Source organism: Excalfactoria chinensis, chromosome 3, assembly GCF_039878825.1.
Source record: "Excalfactoria chinensis isolate bCotChi1 chromosome 3, bCotChi1.hap2, whole genome shotgun sequence".
NCBI classification, from domain to species: Eukaryota; Metazoa; Chordata; class Aves; order Galliformes; family Phasianidae; genus Excalfactoria; species Excalfactoria chinensis.
The window spans coordinates 6,432,292-6,457,951 of NC_092827.1; the positions used below are offsets into that span (position 1 = coordinate 6,432,292).

General features: G+C 40.4%; 1 protein-coding gene across 3 annotated transcripts in view; it reads right to left on the reverse strand.

Moving 5' to 3' along the window:
• KLHL29 (kelch like family member 29) overlaps positions 1–25,660 on the reverse strand; it is a 397,903-nt gene that overhangs the window by 120,142 nt on the left and 252,101 nt on the right. For all 3 annotated transcript variants that reach the window (XM_072333528.1, XM_072333526.1, XM_072333527.1), the window contains 2 exons: positions 19,129–19,270; positions 17,835–18,377 (listed from right to left, as the gene is read on the reverse strand). In XM_072333528.1, coding sequence (XP_072189629.1) covers positions 17,835–18,377; positions 19,129–19,270 — 685 coding nt within the window. The remainder of the gene's footprint in view (positions 1–17,834; positions 18,378–19,128; positions 19,271–25,660) is intronic.

Sequence of the window (25,660 nt, forward strand, 5' to 3'; positions counted from 1 at the left end):
CCACTGTGCGTAATTTCTCTGGATCGGAGTGAAAAAGCCATTAGGTTACATGCTCTTTTAATTGCTAATGAAATTGCAATCAAGACTACTTCCAACCAGATTTTAAAATGATCTGGTTCCTGTTTAAAATCAACAAGGCACTAGGCTATCTTATAATACCACTGAGGAAAGGTTTAATAGCACCAGTAGGTTAGTTATGATAGATATTCCAATGCCAGCAAAGATTTAACAAAGAAGAAATGAAGTGTTTTACTTTGAGGTCTGCCATAGTGTAGTAAGGTGATGTTATTGCACATCCTGACTGCAGCTCTTTCTGCATTGCTACGGATAGCTACTATACTTAAGTTGGACATTAATGCTAATTTACAGTGAAATGCTGGCTGAATTACATATCATCTCCCCATGAGACTGTAATGAACTCCCCATAATTAATGTTATTAATCATGGGCCTAGTGCAGGGGGCACATATCCTGCATTTCATGTCAAAGGTTCTTATTAATAAACATTTCCATTTTCCCAGCTGATGAGTGCTAACAGCCTGCCAGAACCCTTTCTGTCAGTCAAGCCTGTCTCAGCTTTACAACCTATAATGTAGCTCAGCTCCATGCAGGTAGCTTTTCTCTCAGACATGGGGTGGTCAGCACTTTGCAAGAGCCACAGAGCAATCTGCGTGATGCATCAAAGCCCTGTTTGCACTGATACAATTCTACAATAAATCTGCATGGGGTCAGTGGGAGCGAGCAGTGACCCCTCCATCCCCACGTGGTGAGACATGAAACACAGCAGATCTGATTCAAACACTGGAGAAAAAGGAACGTCAGAACTGAGGTTCTGCTTTGATTTTAACTCTTGCTGACACATGTGGGTCTGTGCAGTAAGCAGCCTCAAACTACCATATCATCGTGGCTGCTTTCTTTTCTGAGATCCTGTTTTGCTGTAGCCACAGTTAACTTTTAAATTGCTAATAGCAGTTTCAAGAATCAAAGTCTTTCAACACCAGGAATGAAACAAACTCGGGATCTTTTTATCACTGCTGCCTATAGTTTCATTCAGATGAGAACATAATTTTTTATGCAAAGTTTTTGCACTTTTTCCTTTGTGAATATATATATATATTTAACTAGTGATGTGATGTTAAACCATAGAAATGTACTTAATAGATTGTTCTTCTATGGAAAATAATGGAAGCCTCTGCTTAAGATGGCTCTGAACTTTGAATCTTTGACAACATTGTAGTTTCGTTCGTGTGTAATCTGTGGTTTTGGTCTTCTGTATCAGTGCCTGTTTGGGGAGCCAGGAACCTATGCAGTCCAGAGTGACTGTGCACCAAAACCTTTCCTCATGTAAGTAATTCACTTACAAGACTGACAGAATCATACAAACATAAAATCATGAAGGTCAGAAGAGACCGCTAAGATCACCAAGTCCAACCAGTGACCCATCCCCACCATGCCCACTGACCACGTCCCTCATCCCCACAGTTCTTGAACACCTACAGGAATGGTGACTCCATCACCTCTCTGGGCAGCTTGTTCCAGTACATTACCACTCTTACACAGAATAAATGTTTCCTAATATCCAACCCGAACCTCCCCTGGGGCAACCTGAAGACATTACCTCTTGTCTTATCACCGTTACCCAGGAGAGGAGGCAGACCTCGACCTTGCTACATCATCATTTCAGGTACAGAGAGTGATGAAGTCTCCCCTGAGCATATATATAAACAGAGATACATAGTTGTAGCCCTCTTCCAGAATAAATTATGCTGATATAAATATTTTTACAACTGTGTAACTGCACTTAGACTGAGAAGCTGTAGTGGACTTACCATGTTAAACCATAGAAAAACCATGGAGATGTGGCACTGAGGGACATGGTCTGTGGGCATGGTGGGGATGGGGTGACAGTTGCACACAATAACTGTAGTAGCCTTTTCCAACCTTGAAGATTCTATGATTTCATGATCCTTCCCACTGCACAAATGCAAGTAATCCAAAATTCCTAGAGGACAAATTCTAACACCCTTTTAAACATCCAGGTGCCAGTGATGGAAGAAGGGCATTTTTTCAATGCAGAGGCTGCAAAAGATCATCCAAGCTTTTACCTGAGCGGCAATAAAACAAGCAAACTAACAGAATTCATTTCTGAGCCCTCTTTGTGTATGCTATCCATCTTCAAGATGCAGGGTTTTTTTTCTGCAGCTGCACAAGGCTGTCTGGCTGCACTTCCCAGACTGGGTTATAAATGAAAAGGGCCCGGCTGCTGAAACAGGAGCGTGCTGATCTCATGACTGCTCCATCCAAGGAATCTGCCGTGACTCTTAGCTGGGATTCTGCTTTGGTGCTGACCTGGTAGGGCTGCAATGAAGTGAAGACCACCGAAATGCAGTCATTTTAGGTTGGGACTTCACCTCCGCATTGCATTCTGTCATGGTGTGTCTCAGTGGGTACGGTGGTGTTGGGTTGACGACTGGACCAGGTGATATTAGAGGTCTTTTCCAACCTTAATGATTCTATCAAATGGCTGTGACTCAATGTGTGGTGAGCTGAACTGGCTCTGTAAGGACACTGCTGACAAACTGCTGTCACCCTCTTGCAGTGCAAACCTCACTGTGCTTGCCTGTTGGGAATCACCATCATGGTTTGCTTGCCTGCTTTTGGGGGGATATTTGCAGCATTTTGAGCATTCAAACTGATCGTCTTCTTTACTTTCTGTCACTCTCCCAAAAAGCCAAACAGAAGAATAATCTAAAACCTGTCACAATTTACACAGAGGTTTGTAATCCAGCCTACATCTCCCAAAATACCTCACTGAACTGAAAACCTACTTATAAGAGAAAAAAAAAAACCCCAAATGTTGGCACGGGAAAGTGTGAGAAAAAGGAGGGAGAGAGAGAACTGTGCGCAGATAAGTTGTCTCTTAACAGTACAGCTGTCATTGCCTTTTTCTTCCCTACTTTATCCTGTCCTGTGGGCATGTGGGCTAATTAGCATGGCTCCTACAGGCCCACCGCAACATTACATAGGATTTATTACACACAACTCTTTGTTGAAAATTCTGCCTGTGAGGAAAGTCGACGAATAAAAAAAAAAATTAAAAAAGAAAAAAAAAAATAAATTAGCAAAGTTGCAACTTTGAAAGTCTAACTTGTGCTCTACTAGGAGCCTGCATCAGCTGCACAAGTCAATGAGAATTAACCTTCTCCTCTACCCCTTGGATATCCAGTAAACTCAGATTTGATCCGGATGTTCTGATTTCCATGCAGCTAAAATGCAATCAAATGCTTGATTTTGGGGGACAGATTTGCTTAAATTGTATTAATTCACAGGGATAAACACAATTAGTAGAGCTCATTAGCTTGCAAAATGTAATTTATTTTCTTGAATATACCCATTTCCTTGGATGAAGAGCTCCATTAGCTTTATTATATTTGCAAAGTTTATATAAAAATCCAAACCATGGCAACAAAGAGAAAATTGTTACTACACAGTCACAGCAGTCACTTTCCATGTAAAATAAGTTTGGCGTTTATTTATATTTAAATGAGAATATCTACCACTATCAAGACCAGGATATGGGGCAAGTACTTATACAGAATATAATTAAAACTAATTCGAGCAACAAATGTGGCCTGAAATTAAAACAACCCCCCCCCCCCATCTTCTTTAACTGAAAAATGACTCAGTGTTCTCCCTCAAAAACTCTGTTTATAATCACTTAATTATCATAACCAGCAATAGTAAAGGGACTCTTGCCATTTAGAGTCTCATAAGATGGGACTGCATTCAGGCACGTCTGGTTTGCTTAGTGCTGTGCTTTTTAATTTCACTGTAATATAAAGGCTAGAGAGTGGAGAAAATGAATACATGGCAAAGTACCTGTCATTACTTGTATCATATCACCGAGGTATTCTATATGCACAATATGAAAGCGGTCGGTGCAATTTTCATACTGTTATCATTTTTGATATTATACTGTCTAAAAGCAGTGACACACAAAAGAAATGCTTTTATCATTTTCAATGTGGGAATGATACTAATTACATCATCTGTCATCATTATACAGCTAAACAAAACTTTTCTTTCGTAGAAAGCTGCCATTTAGCAAATTAACGGGTAATGACCCATAATATACAGAAGATTGAAATTTGGGAATTACATTCACATTAGTTTGTTTTCTGCTTTCCCCTCAATTTTATTCCCTGATACATCAAGAAAAAGAAGAGAGATGGAGAATTTCTCCAACTATCTAATTTGCCAATAGCCCTACTGTCCTTTTGGAAATTGGTGCGGGATCATCTCTGTCCATATCAATGCGTAGCTTAGTTCTAGTTAATGATACAGACTGTCTGCCAAGCCAGTACAAGCCAGATGTTAGTATATTGATGCATAAAAAGACAAAAAAAAATAAAAAGCTGCTGGGGCTAGATTTTCCAAATTAGATATGAAGCAGTGAGCCCACGTTTGCTTGCAAATGACTGGTGGGTCCTTGGAAAGGAGGTATAAGAACATGTACTACTTCCTGATCAGGTATGAGATGATGTAACTTAAAATGGTGGGATGGTGGGAACACAAGGTGAGGGGCCAGGCAGCGTGAGCAGCGCTCCAAGGGCCCTTCTGTTGCCTGAATGTTAGTTTGTGCAGAAGAGCACTGCAATGAGCTGAGCTGTGGGAAACATCTAAGTGCCACTATTTGAAAGAGAGATCTGTGAGGATCACAAGAGGCATAAATCACTGAGGGTGGGGTGGATGAGCCCTTAGGTGATAAAAATCCATGCTTTTAGGCATGAAGTAGTCTTAATTTTCTTTGCATCTCATCTTGCAATGCTTCTCAGCATGTAAGCAGAAATAAAATGTAGGCTAGTGGGTGGATGCCAATACAGATTTCAGGTGTGATGTATGAACTACCAAAACAATGTTGTCAATCTATCTCAATTCAGATAGCCAGATCTTTGCTCAGATGAAACCACTGTGGCCCAGTTCAGCTACTTCCTTTCATCATGCACAGGCTATGATGAGAGCGTAATTAAAATTAAAGGAAACTGCCAGAGTGAATTAAGAATAAAAATAATGGCAATGGCCAGTGAATTTGATATTAATTAGCCATGTCAGCAGACGTTTCAGTCATCAGAAGGTGCTTCAGATACTCAGTAAGAGTCATTGAGCATTTGGCCTTTAATTCCCATTGTCCATATCAGGGTGTTTAAGACTTCTCTCTTGACTGTAAGATGATTTCCTGACTTAAGTGAAATTCTGAACTGAATGTATCTGTAAAGTAAGGAGAAGTTCTCAGTTCCAATTTATCACTGTTAAAGTGGATTAAAGGATTTTTTATTAGCAACACTTAAAGCTCACTTGTTCATGTACCTGGAGACTTCTGCCAGAGAAAGCCTTCCCCAGCTGACAGCCTGGCCAAATCAAAAGCTGAAAATGAGCATGTGATGAGTGCATTACTCAGGCTGATGAGGACTGTGATGAGCGGGGGATTAGTGAGGAAACCTTTGAGAAAAGACCAAGGGCTGGTAGAAACAGTGTATATGGCGTTCTTTTTTTCTGAGTCATCGCTGAGAAACCAAGCTCAAGTATCTTGCGGGACACAGCACTACTGCAAGTGATGTCTTCTGAATGAGATATGTAGGCCTCTCACCTCTTAAGTCTCAGGACGTCATATATTAAAAAGTATAAAATAGCATGAGAAATTATGGGAGATCATAGCTTAGGTAGCACTTCAGTGAACTAAACCAAAGCTGTTGGCAACACGTACCCAACTTAGCTCTAGCTATGGTAACAAAAAACAGTGACAGGTAAAACATAGGATGTGGGATGTCCAGAAATGGCTTTCTATGACTACTAAAGTCAAGTTGATCCCAGAAGGGGACTAGACTGTTCTCTTACCTCACCTAGATCAACATGTCCTACTATGAATGAAAGTCAAATGTATTAATTTCAGGAAATTTTCAAACCAGTATATCACAACTACTTAAAACAAATGCAGTAAAACACAAGAGTGCTTCATGATGTTGTATTTTAACAGCGAAGCAGTGTTAAAGTGTCTGTCTTCTGAAACTCCTCACCCTTTTGCTGAAATTGAGGATGGACTCAGATTTTGATATTTAAATTCATGTGCAATCAGGTTTGTGAGGCATCAAAGCTCCTACGTATGTGGAAATGTGGTCAGGGCAGTCGCTGGAGCTGAGCAGTCATGGGAGTAGGGTTCAGTGGCTGACAAAGTGGTCTCGAGTGCTTCCAACGTGTTGTGAGACAGCGATAAGATTCAACTGCCAGTTATGGTTCCTTAAAATAATACTTCAGTTTTTTAATACAAACAATGCTTCTTTCTCATTTACTAACCACATAGTAACATTTAATGGTATCACCACGTATCATGTATTTTTTTTACTACCGTGGTCTTTTTACAATTCTTTTTAATTTTTTTTTTACAAATTCTGTTGTGTACTTAAGACTTTAAGTAAAGGTCTTTTTCAGTTTTTCTTGTGACGTAGGTTCCTTGAACTCTTTTGGTTCTGAGTACATGGTTGATAGACAGCTAAGAACCTCACCAAATGCCATCTCATTTGTCATCTCTCCAGACTTAAAATATTAATTTCAGTGTCTTGGCATAGCTCCAGACCTTGTAATTATAATCCAGATCCAGACCGGGTAATGATAATTTATGTCTTAAAACTACCTCTCATTTCATTTGCATGAAAACTTGGCTGCCCCTTTTCTGTCCTCAACACAAAGTGTGGTCACAGCTCTGCTCTAATGATGGCTACATCCCATTGCCACAGAAAGCCATCTTAAAAATCCAGTGTTGCTTTCAGTGAGTTCATTGTGGTAGCAACCAACCCATGTCGCTAACTTATTAGAATGATAAGGTTTAGTTTGTTTTTCTCAACTCTTAGAACATATTTTGGTCTTCGGAATATGCCTTCTAAATGTATTTTGATGTTATTTTCAGACACTTATATGGATCTGTGGTGCATGAGTAACTAATGCCTTTACTTTGCTCAAGCCATTTTCTAGATTCCCAGTTCTTTACTTTAAAAAAAAAAAAAAAAAACAAAAAAAAAAAGCCATAAGAAAGGAAAAAAGAATCTGGACAAAAATATATGTTAAAATCACTTCTTGGCTTTGGTAAAATTCTTGATTAAGTTCACGCTTAAAGCCAAGTGGTGTTCTCAGCAAAACTTTATCACATTGCAAGTAAATTAAAGCACATCTGACAGATAACACCTAGACTCACTTGCACAATTTGCCTATGCGGCAGTTTTGACAGGAAAAAAAAAAGTAAAATAGTGATGGCTTATCCAAAGGTGTTAGTGGCACTTCCAGGGAAGGGCTGTGGAACTGATTTAAGTTCTGAGAGTAGAAAATCTTGCTGGTGTAAGGCTTTATCAGATTGTTCTTGCAATGTACGCCATTTCTCGTTATGAGTAGATGTGTCTGTCCTTGAATAGCTGATCCTTGGACAGGATGTCAAATTTGCTTTAACATTCTAGCAAGCAGAATACATGTGGAAAACTGTATCATCCTGGAGCTGAAGGAACACGAGTTACCTTTATGCAAATGAAAGAATATTCTTAGTATTTCTTATCTTCTGTGCTACATACCGATGGATAAATATCTGCACTTGTCTGAAACTACAATCACTAAACTGATTCATGCTGGAGGTACCTGCTTTCCACTTAGCTCAAGCTCTGAAATGCTCCTGCGAAGTGCTTTTCTATGCGGATGCTCAATGTGGTTTCCTACTCAGAGCTCTAACCACCCTACAGAAGTATAAAAAATGCCTTCAAAGAAGTGCACTGCTCATAAAACAGCATAAAGCAGTTTGTCCATGATAGGAGTATATCTAGCAGAAAAACATCTAAACCCCAGAAAATTCAGCCATCTAGAAAATTCACATCTGTAACAAAGTCTGCACAGCATGCAGGAAAATAGTAGAACTGCCTATTTCCTTGGCTACAGGCAAGAGGAGACTACTGGCACTGTTCCTCCGTCTGTTTTCCACAGGATGGTGGTGTTTTGTTCCAAATGCTCCTTGTTTTAAAGAGTATCATCAGCTTGGGAATGAAAGGAGCATTCACCTCTTTACTTATGAGCAAAAGGCCATGCAGAGGAGCTGGGCTTGATATTGGATTTGGATCCGCTACAAATCAGCTAAACTCAACAGGAGTGTCAGCCCGTGACTCACTTCAGACCTCTTCTATTCTAGTCAATCTTGTGCTTTCATACCATCTTCCCCGTCATCACCCAAATACTTCAGCGTGCAGACTGATGGACAAAACATATTTTGTTTTCCTCTGAAACATTGGAGGAATCTCAAAAAAAAGCATAATGTTCTCTTTAATCCTACCTTCTTTTTTTTTTGATGTTGCAATGTCATCAAGCAGATCTGTGCTATGCAAACCCTCCAATTTCCATTTGAGCTCCCTGTGAAAAGGATAACTGGACTATGTATTCTGCACCTTATCCAGCCAAATGCATCAGACTTAGTATATAAGTATATATATATATATATATACTTAAACACACAACTGATATATGCATCTGTGGATGCCCCATTCCCGGAGGCATTCAAGGCCAGGCTGGATGTGGCTCTGGGCAGCCTGGTCTGGTGACTGGTGACCTTGCACACAGCAGGGTGGTTGAAACTGGATGATCATTGTGGTCTTTTTCAACCCATGCCATTCTATGATAAGCCTATGATAAGCCTGCAATATTTACAGTATATATAGATACTGCAGTCCATATTCTTGGTCAAATCCTTACCTTGAATGTCCTGATTTTGTCAGCAGTCCAAATATTTTTCCGCTACAGTAGTGAACACATATGACACTGCAGGCTGTAATTTTAGGAAATGACCGTGACAAAACTCTGTTAACTTTGCTTGCACTTCTGGATCATGGAAGCTTTGCCTATGAGTAATTCATGCAAACCTATGTACCTCATCCCTCCTACCTAGGCATGATTTCACCTTATGATGCTTTCCAGAGAATCTTGTCTAGGAATATAAGAACATGATTTATAGATACTGAGTAATGTAGAAATTATTACCTTATTATCCTCACTTGGTGCAGCTAGAAAGAGGAATCTACAGAAAAGACACCAAATACAAGAAGTCTAAACAATCTACTGTGGTAAGTACTCAATAACATGTATTTGTGACAAGGAAATACATATGCCCATTGCAGGAAACAGTTTTCTTGTATGAGGCATTCAAATGGCTTCCTAAATTATTCTGTACATGAAAGAACTAAGGAAAAGAAAGCATTAATAGGAATACTTACAAGTTTACTAAACACAAATATTTCCTCTCCTCACAGTTTGTAGCATAGAAACAGAAGACATCTAAAACATACAATGAGATATTACATCAAACCTAATTTCCTGACATTTACTGTTCCTGTAACTTCAGCAGAAGTCCATCTAAATCACACACAGAATGACCTGGGTTGGAAGGGACCTCAAGGATTATGAAGCTCCAACCCCCCTGCCTGGCAGGGCCACCAAACTTCCACATTTACTAGATCAGGTTGCCCAGGGCCCCATCCAACCTGGCCTTGAACACCTCCAGGGATGGGGCATCCACAACCTCCCTGGGCAGCCTGTTCCAGGACCTCACCATTCTCCTAGTAAAGAACCTCCCCCTAACTTCCAACCTAAACAGAATCACATTCTGTCATTCTTCTCACAAAATTTAAATATAAAATACTCTGTCATTCTTCTTACAAAATATGATCAATTATTTAATGATAAATAGTTGGAGCTTTTTAAAAAATGTTTGTCATTATTATTGACTGCAGCTCAAACCCAGACTTGCTATGGGATAGCAGAACTTCTCCTCTGCAATCTCAAGCCACAGAAGGGCAAGAAAGGCTGCTATTTGGATAAAGGCTGCTATTTGGATAAAGGCTGCTATTTGGAAGTGTTTGCAGTTTGCAAATCTACTCAGACTTTTTCTTAACATGAGACAGGATGATGCAACAAGACAGAAATGATCTTTCATCTAAAGTTGAGCTGCTGCTCTGCTGAGAACCGCCAATTACAAAGACAGTGCTTTTCTTGTAGGGAAACCAACATTTATCTGCAATTTAATAAGTTCACTTGTCTTGAGAGCTGTAGAGCCCACAGCATAGACCAAAAGAAGATATTCACTGTGAGAAGGAGGAAAACTTAATGGGAAGCTTGAAGAAAGACCAGACTTGTGGATAAAACTGAACATTCAGGAAATGTGTCTCTGAGGTGGCTCCAGGTATATGAGGACAACATGAAAGGAAAAGGGGATGTGAGCCTGAAAGAAGAGCTGAGAGTTGCATCCAAATACGTGTCAGGAGTTGAACAAGATGGAAGATCACGGGAAGATGAGGTTAGTGAAATAAGAAAACAAACATAAGAGGTTCAGAAGAGAGAACAGAAACTCCACAAGTGTTTTGGAAGTTTGTACAGCGAATAACTTTCAGAACATCTAACACAGCTCCAGCTCTCAGTAAGTGTTTTTGGAACAGAATTTGAATGGATGGACGGATGGATGGGAAGGGGATTGCTTCAATTATATCACAGATTATTTTGGTTCATTAGCTGTTTGGTTAACACTCATAAAAAATTGCTGCTCACATATTATGCACTAAAAGGGAGCCTAGATTTTGACACCTATTGGTCCTTGAGAAAATTTGCACTTTGTGAGTATAATGCTGTGGAAGGGAGAGAAACAGTAATTCAACAGAACTCAGCTATGCTTCCTCTCAGACCTACTTGGAATGCATTTAGTGGTCACTGTCAGGGACAGGACTGCATTTGATAAGAAAGCACATTCTGAGCAAAACATGTCTTAGACTTCTGGTGCAAAGAAACCATATGCAAAGTTTCAAGTCTATCTTCAAATTCTTATCTTACTGTCTAATTACCTAAAGGTTTCTGCTACTGATGACACAGAATCACTTAACAGAATAAAACCACAATAGCTCTGTTCTTTCAAGAACAGATGAACAGAAGTTGCAAATTTACTGTTAATTTAGAAAAATAAATATCAAAATAAACATCATGCAGCAGGTGAATGTTAGGATTAGTTTCAGGCAGTTTAAATGCATTTTTGCAATACTATACCTTTAATAATAATAATAATAATAACAACCCTTATAACAAACTGGTAGTGATGAGAGGCTCCTCCTCCAGCTGAAACTTGGAAGTTTCATGTCACTCACACTCTGAGAACAGTCAATCAAAAGAGAATTCAGTGACCTTTATGCTGGGCATTTAGCAAGGTAATGTTCTAGGACTGTTACAAATCCTCTTTGGTTCTTCAGTGCACTAAATTGCTGCCTGTAATGACCTGACCAGCAGTGGCATAAAAGACAGGGCAAAACTTACTGAAAATACTCTATCTGAAACTCAAAAAGGTGGAATGCATTTCAGCCTTATTCAGCTGATGGTTTAGTTACCCTCACCAACTTTGCGATTCTTTTCCTGATGACAGGAAATCGTAATTAATCTTGAAAAAAAACCCACAGAATTTATAGGACCTATCCACGTAGTAACCCTTGTATCAGTGTAACCCTCCAATACTTGAGAGGAGCTTATAAACAGGAGGGAGACTGACTTTGTATATGGACAGATAGTGACAAGACAAGGGGGAATGGCTTTAAAGTAAAAGAGGAGAGATTTAGGTTAGATGTTAGGAAGGAGGGTGGTGCAACTGCTGGCACTGATGCCCAGAGCTGTTGTGGATGTCCCATCCCTTGAAAGCGTTCAAGGCCCTCTTGGATGGGGCCCTGGGCAACCTGAGCTGTGTGTTGTCAACTATACCCATGGCACGGGGATTGGAACCTGATGATCTTAAAGGTTCCTTCAAACCTATGCCATTCTATGGTTCTGTGAAATGCTGAGAGAGAGAAGCCTAGAGATGAGATGGCTCATGAGTGATCTAAACAATGCAAGTAAATACCAGAAGGGAGGGTGCATAGAAGACACAAGAGGTTCCCTCTCAACACTAGGGAACACTTCCATGCTGTGTGGATCACAGAGCATGGGTACAGGTTGCTTAGAGAGACTGTGGGATCTCCTTGTTGGTGATCTCCAAAAGCTGCCTGGACGTGGTGCTGGGCACCCTGCTCTGGGTGACTTTGTTTGAGGAGAGAGTTAGACCAGATGGACACTGAGGTTCCTTCCACCTCTGCCCTGCTATGCTATTCTGTGAACAATCATGTCCTCAGCAAATACTGAGTCTACAAATGACCAGTAATGATTTGTATCTTGGTAATCTTCAGGCTGCCCCAGAAAATTTGAGACTGCCTTGAGGAAAACCCAGCTAGAAGCACCACACTGACAGACTTCCATAATAACATAACTGACCTACAAGAAATAAAACATAAAAAGCACTATTATTTCTATTGTAGGCTTTTTTTGCCCACAACTATATGCATATACATAAATATATGTATATACTTGTGCACAGATATCTGTTGCTCTGAAATTAATGCCTCCTATATATTTCCATGGAGATTGTAACGGATACAAAGAGCACACAATAGCACTAAGGCACCACCCACCACCTCAGTGTGTTAAAATCCATGTTTGGTCTCCATATGCGTTTAGCAAGTGTCAATGAATGTCAACAGGTAGCATTTTTTCTGTGTGGAGGAATTCAGTTTCACACTTTTGCTTCATATGCACTTCCATGTCAGACTCCGTTTTGTCAGTCTGCCCCTCTGCTGCTGTTCCACTGAATGGAATATTGGTGGGAAGGTCCTACTGCCATACTAACAACATCTGCCTCTGATGTCATGGGCCAACATCATCATAGAATCATAGAATTACCCAGGTTGGAAAAGATCTTGAAGATCATCAAGTCCAACCACAGCCTAAACCATAGTACCCTAAATAATACATAAAATAATAATAAATGAAATAATAATAAAATAGGATACATTAATTTTGGAGTAGTTCATGTAATTTTGTATATTTAACTGCATCTAAGCTATTTTATCTACCTCTATATATGGATACAAAAACGGGACAGATATTCCTAACCTTACACAGACTGTGTTCTATTGCAAAGCTAAGAACTGAAACCAGACTTTCTAAAGTATTTATCACAATGTATTCTCTAATAAATGCTATTAGAATTCCAAATGCTACTTTGCCAAGCACACCCACAGAACTGCAGGAAAAGCCAAAGTCTTTTTGAAAATTCAACCTTTTGTGAAAAAATAGTTGATGGTTATTGACAAAATGTTGTTGTCTGCATTGTTACTATCCACTGTTAAGGAAAGCAAACATTGTCTGAGGACTAATGAGAATTCCAATGCAATAAAGTCAAGTGTGAAAAGTGCAATCAATAAGTGATGATGCATCACTATTCGTTTGTAGTTTTGTTATCATTTAGTTCATGATATTTGGTGATGCTTGAAAAGGAAGTGTTAAGAAATTAGTGTTATAAGAATTAACATTCCAATTTTGTTTTTGATACCGTTATGTTTCTACAGTCATTACAGTATGAACACTAATTAGCATCTGACTTTGATTCCCACCAGTTAAGGGCTGAAAATAAAAAAAAATATAGAAGAAAAAATATTATGGAAACAACTATCAGTGTTATCCACAAACATTCACAAATTAAGACTCTGAATGTCCATGGCTAATTTTACACTGCAGGACAACGTATTGCAACAAAAACCTGTTCCTTCTTCTTTTTGTTGTTGTTGTTGTTGTTTGTTTTCACCCATGCTTCAAGGTATACTGAATTTATGAAGCAAGCATCTTTCTGAACATGTAATAGATCTCAGAGTTCAAGCTAGAGCATTCATATCCTACATACAGCTGGGCTATCCACTAGGGGTTGAGGTTTGGATTTACTACAAGTCTTGGAAACAAAGAATCATACTGCCTCATGAAAAAGCCTAGGACTAAATCTCAGCTATTCATTTATTCCTGAAGAAGAACCAACCTCTTCTAGCCCTTTATCACACATTAATTTTTCTCCATGTTGGCTCAACTGGACTGGCATGTAGATAGATGCTGCTCTTTTTTACTGCACCATGATATGGGGTACCTCACGTTGGAAGCAGAATGGACATTTCCTTTCTCACTCTCCCCTGCAGGCATCTTGTGCAAGTGACAACCAGTGCTGGCACGTCATGCAACCTTAAATTACTGAAATTACGTTTGAATATTGTTTACAACTCTGTTTTCTAAAGAGATCACATAAAATTCTGGCTATGTTAACTTCAGCGGATCTTCACTAAGTATCTTCACAAAGGAATATCTTCAAAGAGGCAATCACAATCCAAGGCTGAGACATCTCAAAACCGTTAAATGTGTATAGTAAGAGATCCCATGCATTTCATGAGGCAGCTCTACACACTGTTAAAAGCAATAATTACTTTGAAACATTATTTATGTCTCCTATAATGTGTCTGTTATACAAATTCACTAAATAAATGGACTGTGTAGCTAAACATTCATATTTAACATATTATAGAGGCAATAAAGAATCCCATTGCAGAATATCACTCATCCAGATGAAGAAGATGCTCTAATCCATGCAAATATTTTCTTGCAAGTACCTTCAATGGAATTAGGTGAGAATTACCTCTGACACGGTAAAGAGAATGGCATATCTGCCTATATCATGATTATGGATATCAAAATAACCTATTTGCAGAGTCACAGAAATGACTCTCAGTCATGTAAGTGAGATCCCTTGACCTATTGCAAATAAGACACCGTAGTAGCCATGCCTTTAACTTTTGGCAACTTATTAATTTACATTTATTCAGAAGCAGCCAAATAAGAAACCTCATTCTGTTTGAATACAGCATAATATAGCCCCAACAAATACAACAATGGGAAATAATACATGAAGTTTCAAATCAGTTCCCAGATAACGTCTAAAAATATAAGAAAACCTATAATGTTAACCAGAAAGTACTTCTCTTTTGCTTAGGGGATAGTTGGGTAATTATTCAAACCTGTACAAAACTGGATTGTCAAGTTAAAAAGTAATACCGAGTATCTCAGGATAATGAGAAAGACCTTGGGGCCATTAGCAGTGGCTCATATTGTATCAGTGGGCAAGACTCCCAAAGAAAGACAGAGAATATTTAAATGAAACTAGCAGAGAATGAGTTTGAACTTCGATATTTGAACAGCTCAGCACTGTCTTATAGTATCCATTTCTTCCTGGAGAGAAAGCTGCCTATCATGTAAGACTGTGAAATCAGTGGAGCTTTAGAGACTGAAAATCCCTACGAGCAGAAATTTTAACAAAAAAAGAAAAAAAAAAAAAAAAGAAAAAAAAAAAAAGAAAAAGAGAAAATGGAGTCACATTGAAATCTATAGAGTTTATACTAAAAATCTTACCCTAGCAAGGTTTCAAGCCATGGTTAGACACACAGGTGTCTTCCCTTTCCTGATTATTTCTGTATCCTAAGACCATTCAAAAAGAAGCCAAGTCTAACTTGAATCTTCTCTGATGTTAGCTTTGACAAGGATAGTCGTAGGTTTGGAATTAAGCCCTTTCAGGACTTAGGAGGAGATGACTTTTACTTTTTAGAGTAAATCCTGCTTATGAGACATTTATTTATATGTGCTTATTACCTTACGTTTGTTTTTTTAACTCCTACCAGGAATAACTCAAAAGATGATGGTCATAAATCCCTGGGAAAACAGCTGTCTAGCCTGCAATTTATAAGCTAAGGCATGGCTAATAAGTCAGCACTTGTCATTGCTTAGAAATACTGCTTGTTTCAATATTCTTATGAGCCTCCCCTAGGTGCAGAAGTTTCCAAACAAAAAACCAGGGCTAGGTCTGGCAAGCCCAACATATCCTTATAGCTCTTGCTCACCTTAATGAACACCTCGTTGGCTGACTGCTGCCTCTCACACTGACAAGCAAAACTCCATTTCCCAAGTGTTTGGGCAAGTAGACCAGACTATGGTTTACAGCACTTTAAGCAAGAATGCTGATTAAGACTTTGTAAATCAAATATTAAAAGACTGATTCAATATTTTACAACCTTTTTACTCAGACTCTGAACCGAAGTTTACTTCACCTGCCAGCCAGAGATATGCTGAAGGTTAATTGATGTAGGAAGCGTAAATAACAGCTGATGCTACTGGCCCAAAGTATGCAAGGCATTTAAGACTATTCCTCACCTCAAGTGTGCAGTCACTGACACGCTCATTTGTCTCACTAGGTTAGCGTCACTCGGGCTCTAGATACGTGATCAAATTACCACCGTGAAAGTGGTTTAAGCTTATGTGTTTTTCCCCATATTGTATATTTGCACGTCTCCGATGACACCAAGTAATCCTTTAAATTGTGCTAATTTGATCATGTACCCGAATACCTAGTGCAGTAAATTGGGATAGGTGGCTAAGAAAAGCAGAGATGATGCCTTCGGAAGACAAATAGCTTCCACAGAGAAAAGAGACATCCAGCAGCTCATTCTACCGGGGCTGGAGTATAAATCTCTGCCCTTTCTCCTTCTACAAAATCAAAGGTCCGTAACTTATAAACTTAAGCTGACAAATTGCTTTTGTGGATTTTGATTTCTTTTAAAGGGAGGGAATTAGCAAAACTCTTAAAAAGCACTCGCACACCACTTAAAGCCCATCTAGATCTTAAAGAGGAGAAAAATGCAGAAGATCTCCACCTTGCAGGTGTTGGGGGCTCAAAGTAACAACCTTACAAGCAGTCCAAATATTTCACTTGAGAAAAGTACTCTGAGCTTTTAACCTCAGCTCCTCTTCAAGAGACATTCGGTATGGATTTGCACATACCAAAGTATAATTTAAGTAATGAGCAGGAAGAGTTATTGGAGTAATAATTTTTAATAGAGATTCCTTGTCTTTAATACAGAGCTACACAACAGAACTTAATAGCTTGTGGCAAGTAAATAATTTACCCACGGATTGGGTCTGAATACAAATGTATACATAAAATATCACAGACTTAATGAAGCCTTTGGGGTGGCTTTTTGGAAATCAATTTAATTGATTCTGGTGATAGGCCTGCATTTATATTTTTGTAAGCTACATTTTACTTTACTTTCGCATGCGACACAGTCATGATTTTTAAGGTAGGGGGGAGGTGGGGGAACAGGGCAAACTCCATGAACGAAATTAGAAACTGAGTGCACGGAGAGTAATTTTTGAAGTGTGTAGGGTAAGACACTCGGAAATAACACTCCACCGTGACCCAACAATGTGCCTCATTTAGAAAGCACTTATCTGAAAAGGTCAACCTTTCAAGAATGCTCATGACAATCCACGTGGCTTTTTTTTTTTTCTTTTTTTTTTTTTTTCTCTTTTTGTAGCATTTGAGCCCAATGAAGCTGGTAATGATGAGTTTTACCCTTACACTGAATGCTTTGGGTTGCTCAGCATCAGTCAATAGGGTTGCCTGCACTTGGTTTGGGCTCTTACTGTTGGGGGGGAAGAAGGCAATGGCTGAAGAAGTCTAGTGGTGTGACTAACACACAATTGAGGCCAAGAGGACAGCAGTCTGACATAAACATAGGCGCTTTTAAAGGAGAAGGATGATGGCTGCCTAATGTGCCTCGGGACTGGGAGCACCGGCTTATGTGATGGGCCTTGAAAGCTGTTTTTGCCTACAAAAGACACCCACGGTTCATCCTCGCCTTTCTAAAGCACCACTTTTCGTCGTCATTAATTCATCAAAGCTATGCATTAAAGAAAAGCCATGGGACAGACGCCAGAGCTGGGCTGGCAGACCCAGGGAGAGCAGCGGGGAGGTCTGTGCAGCTGCTATCCTGAGCCCGCCACCCTCTGTGCCCTCGCGCCCCACAAGGCCGAGCCGGCCTGCCTTACCTTTGGGGTGCCAGGGGTCCGTGAACTCGTACTTCCCCACGCCGATCGTTCGCAGCATCTGCACCCCGTTTGTGTTGTCCGGCCCTGCTGCCGCGTTGGGGGGCAGCGGGGCGGCCACCTGCCCGTTGGTGGCGGGTGCGTTGCTGGGCAAAGCAGCAGAGGGCAGGGCTGGAGGCGGCGGCGGCAGCATGGGGCAGGCCAGGTGGCCGTTTCCCACCACCCCGGGGCTCGGGTGGGCTACCGGACCCACGCCGCTCATGGAGGACATGCTGAGGGGCTGGCTGTTGGTGTACAAGGGTTGGCTCTGGAGGTTGACCACCATGTTGCTGAGGGGCTGGGAGGGCTGCGGCTGGATCTGGTAGTGGGCCGGCATCAGTGGGAGCTGGGGAGTGACGTGCGGAGGGAGGGAAGGTGTGACGCCGATGACGGGGGCCTGGACATTTGCGGCCGGGCTGAAGGTGGGTGGCTGCGTCATCCCGTAGGAGTGAGTGATGAGGGCGGGCTGGCTGCCGGCTGCCACCGTGGTGACCCAGGGAGCTGCACCTGTGGCATGAAGGAAGGTGGGCGATGGTGGTGGGCTGGCACTGCAGGACAAGTACAAAACCACCCTGGGCCTCCCGCTGTACCACCGCATTCGCACAAGTGACCACCGAGCCACGCTCTTATCCTTTACAGTATCTAAAGTGGCTCAATACCTGGAGCTATTCCAATCCAGTAAGTGCATAAAATTGCTACAGCGATGTGAGTGCAATTGTTAAAATACTCATCAGGTGACATGCAGCGTGTTTACGGTTTTATGTGTTTTGCGCTTTATGCAGCTTAAGCACATGCTTCCAAGAAAATTAACCTCTTTCCCCACCGTGCTTTCATGGCTCCCTGACAAACACTCTGTGTGTATAATAATGGTGCTCCAGCCACTACAAAGAGATTGTAATTAGGCGTCTGGCAAAGTAGCACAATGTATGATATATGTCTGGAAGCTGGAAATCATTTCAGGTAGTTCTGGACATAAAAGAGGTCTTAAAGTATTACAGAGTGCCTTTTCCTCCAGTGAAGGCAGAGAAGGAGGGGGAAAAAAAACACTTTAATGAACTTGCAGGCATCTTAATACGTTTATATTAGTCTCAGCATATAAGAAACTTGAGGGGTCTTCACAATGAGAGAAAAACCCTGCTGAAGAATACAGAAAGGGCTCACAATGAAGTCTAATTTACAGCGGTAAATGGAGATAGTGCACTGAATTTGCTTCGAATGATTTTCCCTTGTAGAATTACAAATAAGATTACAAACGTACCTGGGTTTTCATTCTCCCTCATCTGTTTAGACGGTGGCTCATCAGTGTCCCAAGGTGTAGACTGATTGATGGGTGTCTGTCCCCACCGAACGCTAGTTGCAAGTCCTTGAGGCTGGTTTTCAGTCTTGGAAATGCAAGGTGTCTACCAAAGAGAGAAAGAAAATAGAGAATAAAAGCGTTAAGAATATTTGGAATAATTACCGTTCGGAATATCTAGTAGCTTGTTTGTTTGTTACAGTCCAAGAGGATAACTTTAAGTCTGTAAATATCATTTTACTCTAGGCTTACACGGTGTGTCTATATGGATAAAAGAATGTATTTGTCAAAATTATTTCTGGAAATTCAGTAAGGTCACCATTAAAAAAAAAGATAAAAAAAAACAGCATTTTCAGAAATAAGCATTTCTTTAGACTTGAAAATAAATAAATAAAAAAAGAAGATGTATGCTAATATCCATTCAGACAGCCATAGCTAACACAAAATGGGACGATCTTCTGTTTGCTTAGTCTCTTTCAGAAATTCTGAGTTTTGTTTAGCAGGAGGCAGGAAAAGAGCAACTTGTTTACAGCTGTAGGACAAATTACCGTAGAACAGTAAAGAGAAGTCTTAGTATTTACTGTCTGTCAACCCCTAGAATTGAATGTCAATAAAAAAAAAAAAAGGCAGCATAACAGCCATTGGCTGCTAAAGTGGCTATGCTGGCAGTTCTTCAGAGATGTTAAAATAACTGTAAAGTAGGGGAAAGACCAGGGCTGACTAATCGTCAAGGGCGATGTGATCTGAAAGAGATTTGTAGATAAAGAAACGATCACGTGCATTAAAATGCTCAGCCAGAACTCCTGTGCTTTCATGGGTTCTTCTCAAACAATCACGGCTTTGCTGAGAAAAGGTCTGCAGAAAATGAGGGGGCTCTAACAGGTCTCATTTATTTAACTTGGCAGTGTATTTCACTGCTTGAAGATTAAAAGTTTTTTTGTTTGTTTTTACTGGTGTTGGAACTTTTGAACCAAGAGAACGGAACCAGCTGCCTATTGCTGAATGAGTATTGAGGCCATGGAGCCATAAAGAATAGGAGACCAGTCTGAGCGATCGCTTGTTTGCCTTACATCTGGGAAGTAATTTAGCTCTGAGACGGAGGTACAGAGGCTCCATAAACACCCTGGGTCACGCTGTACCAATGAAATCTCTGTCAACACCACCGACTTTTCTCCCCCCATCATCAATACTTCAATCACTCCATGGAAAAAAAATCATTAACGCACCCATTTCTGCCCTCTGCAAATACACACAATGCCTTTCCCAAGTTCACCTGTCATTTCTCGCCCCTTTAAGTCCCAGCTCCTCCCTTCTGTCCCTGCTCCAACTCTCCCTCCTTCATCCAGGTGACCTCCTGTCACTCATTCCTGTTCCCACCTGAGATTTGCTCTCCCTGGGCTATGGCAGTAAGAAGGCCGGGGGTGCTCATCTTGATGGCAGACAGAGGTTTTGCTCTGCTGCTGTCTTTGCTGCCAGAGGACACAGTGGAAATATATCCACATAGAAATGCTGTGTTTTGTTAAATGCAGATGGCTGTGGGAAACGTGATTCTTAGTATCGTTTTAAAGAATCCTGAAATGAGAATTCGATTATTGTGCCCAAATGAATACTTTTTCTTTCTTTCCTTTTTCAAAATGCAACAATTCATCCTTTCCCACCCTTTTTTCTTTCTGTTTTTAACATCTCCAGGTTTTTTCCTACTCTGCTGGTGCCGATGACGATGATATCCAGGTTTTAGATTGACATTTCCTTCTGCCCCCACCTTTTTCTATTCCATTCTTAACTTTCCAAACCTAGAACTTTCGCAGCTGAAGTAAAAATGACAGTCAGTAAAGGCAAAAAGAGAGGAAGTGAGGACAAGCAAGAGCTTTAAGATTCATAGTGTTGTATTCAGTGGCAAAGAAAGGGCAAGAGGGGAAGAAATAAATCTCAATTTGAAATGCTTTCTGTTTATAAATTGTCCCTAAAAAAGCTCAATCTGAATAGCTTTAGTTTTTGCATAGTAGAAAGTCTTTGACAGAGGAGGAAAAATAACAGTGTTGGTGCTGTTGGTGCTTTACCAGTACAGTAAGCAGCATTGCTTTGGATGCAGCTGAACTGTTAAATAGAGGCTAAAGCACTCTGCAGTGGAACAAAGAAAAAACACCACTTCCATTCTCTGCCAAACCCCTGTTATTTGTCCTAAAGAAAGCTTCGAAACAGTACATGAAATATTGAGAAATGGACATTTTTATGAACCAGCAAAGGGCAGGAGAATTTAGAACTCTAATCATGCCCCATGTACACCAGATTCCACATGCCATATTTATGTATTGCACTTCTTTTTTACAAGAACTGGGCCTTATAAGTGGGTCTGTCATATGTTCTTCTCAGTATTGCGAGGTGTGCAATACCTTGTGCAACTTCTGTTACAAACTCGTACTGCTTTAAAATGCTATCAGTCTCAAATAAGACCTCAAATAATCCAGAATGCTTTATGGATGTATTCACTAAACATGCTTACAAATCCTGCTTCTTAGAGGCCCCTTGGACTTACATACACAAACACAGCACATAGTTTTTAAACCGTACACCTGAACTTGGATGTGTTGGCTCAGAAAGATCTGAGCATCAGTTGGTAAGAAATCACAACACACATTAACGAAGCACAGTTTAGAGAATAATGGTGGTAGAAACAGAAGCACAACTTACCGCATTTCTTTCCTTTATACACATACGTATCTGGTCTCTGATCTAATTTCTGCATTATTTTTCTTAATACATAAAAGGTTACTTTACAAGTGTTACATCCCTCTGATCCAATTGCAGCAATTATTCATTTGCATATTTGGAAAGAGAAACAATTTCCAACATCATCAAACAGAGGAACTTTATGTCCATGCGCTCAGACACATGACAGCACTCTATTTGATGCTTTTAATGTACAACACAAATGACCAAAAAATGGCCTGTATTATGCCAGTCGTGCTGGGGGAAGAGATGTGTTCCATTAGTGATCTGCAGACTTCACAGAAACTAATTGTACTATGTTACACTTTTATCTTTAGCTTTCATGTCAGATGCTTGTTTGAATTAAACAAGAAACACATGAAAAAAAGAAAAAAAAAAAGAAATGCATTACAAAATCTACTGGGCATACATTTTAAAATACTGCCAAATGTCTATTTACTTGAATAGACAAGAAGGTTTCTGAAAGGTCTGGCGAAGCCTGGCTAGTCAATGGCAGCACTATTTCGTAGCCTGAACTTCAAGGCGGACTACAAAGATTACTGAATGAATTATCAGCATTTCTGAGCAGCCCTAACATGTTCCATCTGTGCTCTTTGTCACAAGTAAGGTAACCTGAATCCAAATTTGAGGATTTCTTTTACTCCTTTGTTTGAAATGGCCATTAAGAACAAACACAATTTTTCAGTGAAAGCCTGTATTTCACCTCATGCCTGTCACTTTGAACTGCAGCAGTAACAACGACACATTTCTACAGGAAGAGTTTTGAAGATTGAGATAGGTTATGTTTAAAGTTTCTCGACAGTTTTCCACTTGATATTCAACTATAACAGCAATTAGAATTTCTTATGGTCATGCTCTGTTCTTCCAACTCTGTCATAGAACTGTAGAACCATTTGGGTTGGAAGGGACCTCTAAGCTTGTGCAGTTCCAATCCCCTGCTGTAGGCAGGAACACCTCCCTCTGGTCCAGGTTGCTCACAGCCCCATCCAGCCTGGCCTTAAGTGCTTCCATGGAGGGGGCATCCACAACCTCGCTGGGCAACCTGCTCAGTGTCTCACCACCCTCTCTGTAAAGAATTCCTTCCTGATACCCAATCTAAATCTGCCCTCTTCCAGATTAAAGCCATTTCTCCTCATCCTGTCGCTACCTGCCCTTGTAAAAAGTCCCTCTCCAGCTTTCCTGTAGGCTCTCTTAGTACAGGCAACTTTAAAAAGCACAATTTCTTTGCTTTGTTTTCTAAAACCAGCAATCCACATTTTGACCTCGTTCCTTTTTTCTCACCCCACATTAAGGCAATTATTTTAGTCACCATACAGCTCTCCCTCAGTCAGATCCTCCCTGCTGACATCCCACACAACAGTTCTCCTTGAGATTTGCCATTAATTTTGCACAACAAGGTGACTAATGAAGGGGACACACATGCAGCCACGATGCAACCAATTGGCTGAACATATGTAAATAAAAATTACATGCTCTTATGAGAGCAGATTTTTCCTATCCACTTGAGAACGTAATTAATTTACCTGAGGTCAGCCCCTTTAAGTTACTAATCAACCACTAAGCATCACAGTAGCATTTCAAAACAATTCAGAAGATTCCTCTCTACTGAAAAGGACATCCTGAATTGAAATCAGTGTGATGCTGTTTTGCATGGAGCAAAACATCCCGCATTTAAAAATGACAAACAGTACAGAACGCTGAATTGGTGCACACATTTTCCAAGTGTGCTGAAACCCTCATCAGAAGGATTTCATCTGAGTATTTATTATTCTCCACAAATCAGCCAATTCAGACTCCTGCAGTCAACATAAATACAAAAGCTGATGAGTAGCTTAGAGCCAAACCCAGTAAATAAAGCAACACTTATGATCTGTTGTTCCAGCTATGTTCTACATCTTCCATTTGAGAGATTATGGCACAGAAGGTAAATGACTACAACTCAGGCAATAATTGAAAAGTTTTATGATGGATAATAAGTCTTTCGCTGCACATCTCTTGGTTCAGGCCAACGGAGCTGATGAATTACTACCATGATCCCCATGAAGTTGAGCTTGGTATGAAGGGACATTATGAGAGTCCCAGGCAGGATATTCTTCCATGACATTTGGCAAGGACAGTGTGATTACTGTCATCTAGAGATAAAGAAGCCTTCAGGGCTGAGCTGAATTAGCCCAGAGCGGTGTAAACCAGAGATCTGCATTTCCCAAAGCCCGGGGAGCCCCAACACACCATATGCACACTGTTATCTGCTAGGTAGATTTACAGCATACAATGGCTCCACAAACTCAACGGTAAGCTTCAAAGGAAGGAAGCATGCGGTGCAAAGCCCTGCTCTCCTGATGGGGTGTTTGCTATGGTGCAGAATTCATCCTTCTGCTCACCTCTGGTTTAAACTTGACTGGCATATTTCACAGGCAATATTACGTGCTTCAAAGACATACAAGAACACAAAGCTAGGATTAGCTGGACTCTGAAACAAAACTGGAATTCCTTCTATCAAGCTTTTTACATAACAAACAACAAAAAAAGTCACCTTGGCAGAACCAGTCTCCCAGTTCCAAGGATATTAACTGCAGTACAGATGTGCAGGCAAAACGGAGCAGAGTGGAACAATTTCAGAGTAACTTGAGACTAACAAAGACAAGTTGCCAGGTTGCTGAATTTTTTTATTTTAGCTTGAATAGTCATAAACCACGGCCCATAGGCAACAGTAATTGGTGTACATCTGGTCCACTGAACCTTATTAAATTAAAACATTAAAAACGTTCAGATTCATAGGGCTTTACACAACATCCACAAGAAAGTTCACAAGTTCACAGCAATCAGCTGGTGCTAAAGATTGGGAATTTGTGATCCAGACTATTCCGCACCAGTTTACGTGGTTACTATCGGTTGGTCAGTAGGCATCGCCACAGCTAAATCTGCCACTGAGTCCAAATCTTTACAGAAGCTGTCTCCCTTGATGAAACAAGACCTAAACTTTTACTAAGACCTCTATGACAATGGAAACATAAAAACAAACTACTGTGCTTCTCCCCGCTTTCCAGAGTCTATCAGCTGAACTTGAAAAACGACCCAAAACCAACCAAAATACAACAACGAAAATTCTGACTAAATCCTCCCTGGCCTCAACAACACAAAACACTTCCTGGGAGGTCTTTATAAACACATCTGAGCAATTTCCCCAAAGGCTTGTAAAACTCCTGACATATACCCTGTTACAGCTCAGAGTGCTAAGACCCATTCAAGTAGTCTCATGAGCAAAAAAGAACTAATCTGAATAGAGGGACTTTATTTGTGGTTCCCAGCAACCAAAATTATTTTACTAAGGCCTTCATTTAAAGTGATGGATAAGAAGTAGCGATTCTCTGTTCCAATTATCCAAAAGCGATTGTGAATGGCAGCTTAATACTAAGATAATGTATCCAACATGCAACCCACTCTACTTTCTCTCCCCATTGAAAATAAAAAGGCCAACACACACACACACACACATGCATAGTAGCAAATGCTCCCTCCCACAGACAGACTCAGGTTTCATGGCCAGTCATGGACAAAAGCAACTTCAATTTAATGAGGGAATTCCTTTTAAAGCTATGCCTCACTCTAACAAGTAATGACTGGTGACCCTGCTTGAGTTTTAAACCTGAACGTGTCTGGTGCTCTAAAAAGCTCAGTGGCCTCTGCACCATAGTGTTCATGATCTAATTTAGTAGTTTATATTGCTAAACTCCTTATGAAACAGGTACTCTCCAAGTGCATGAGG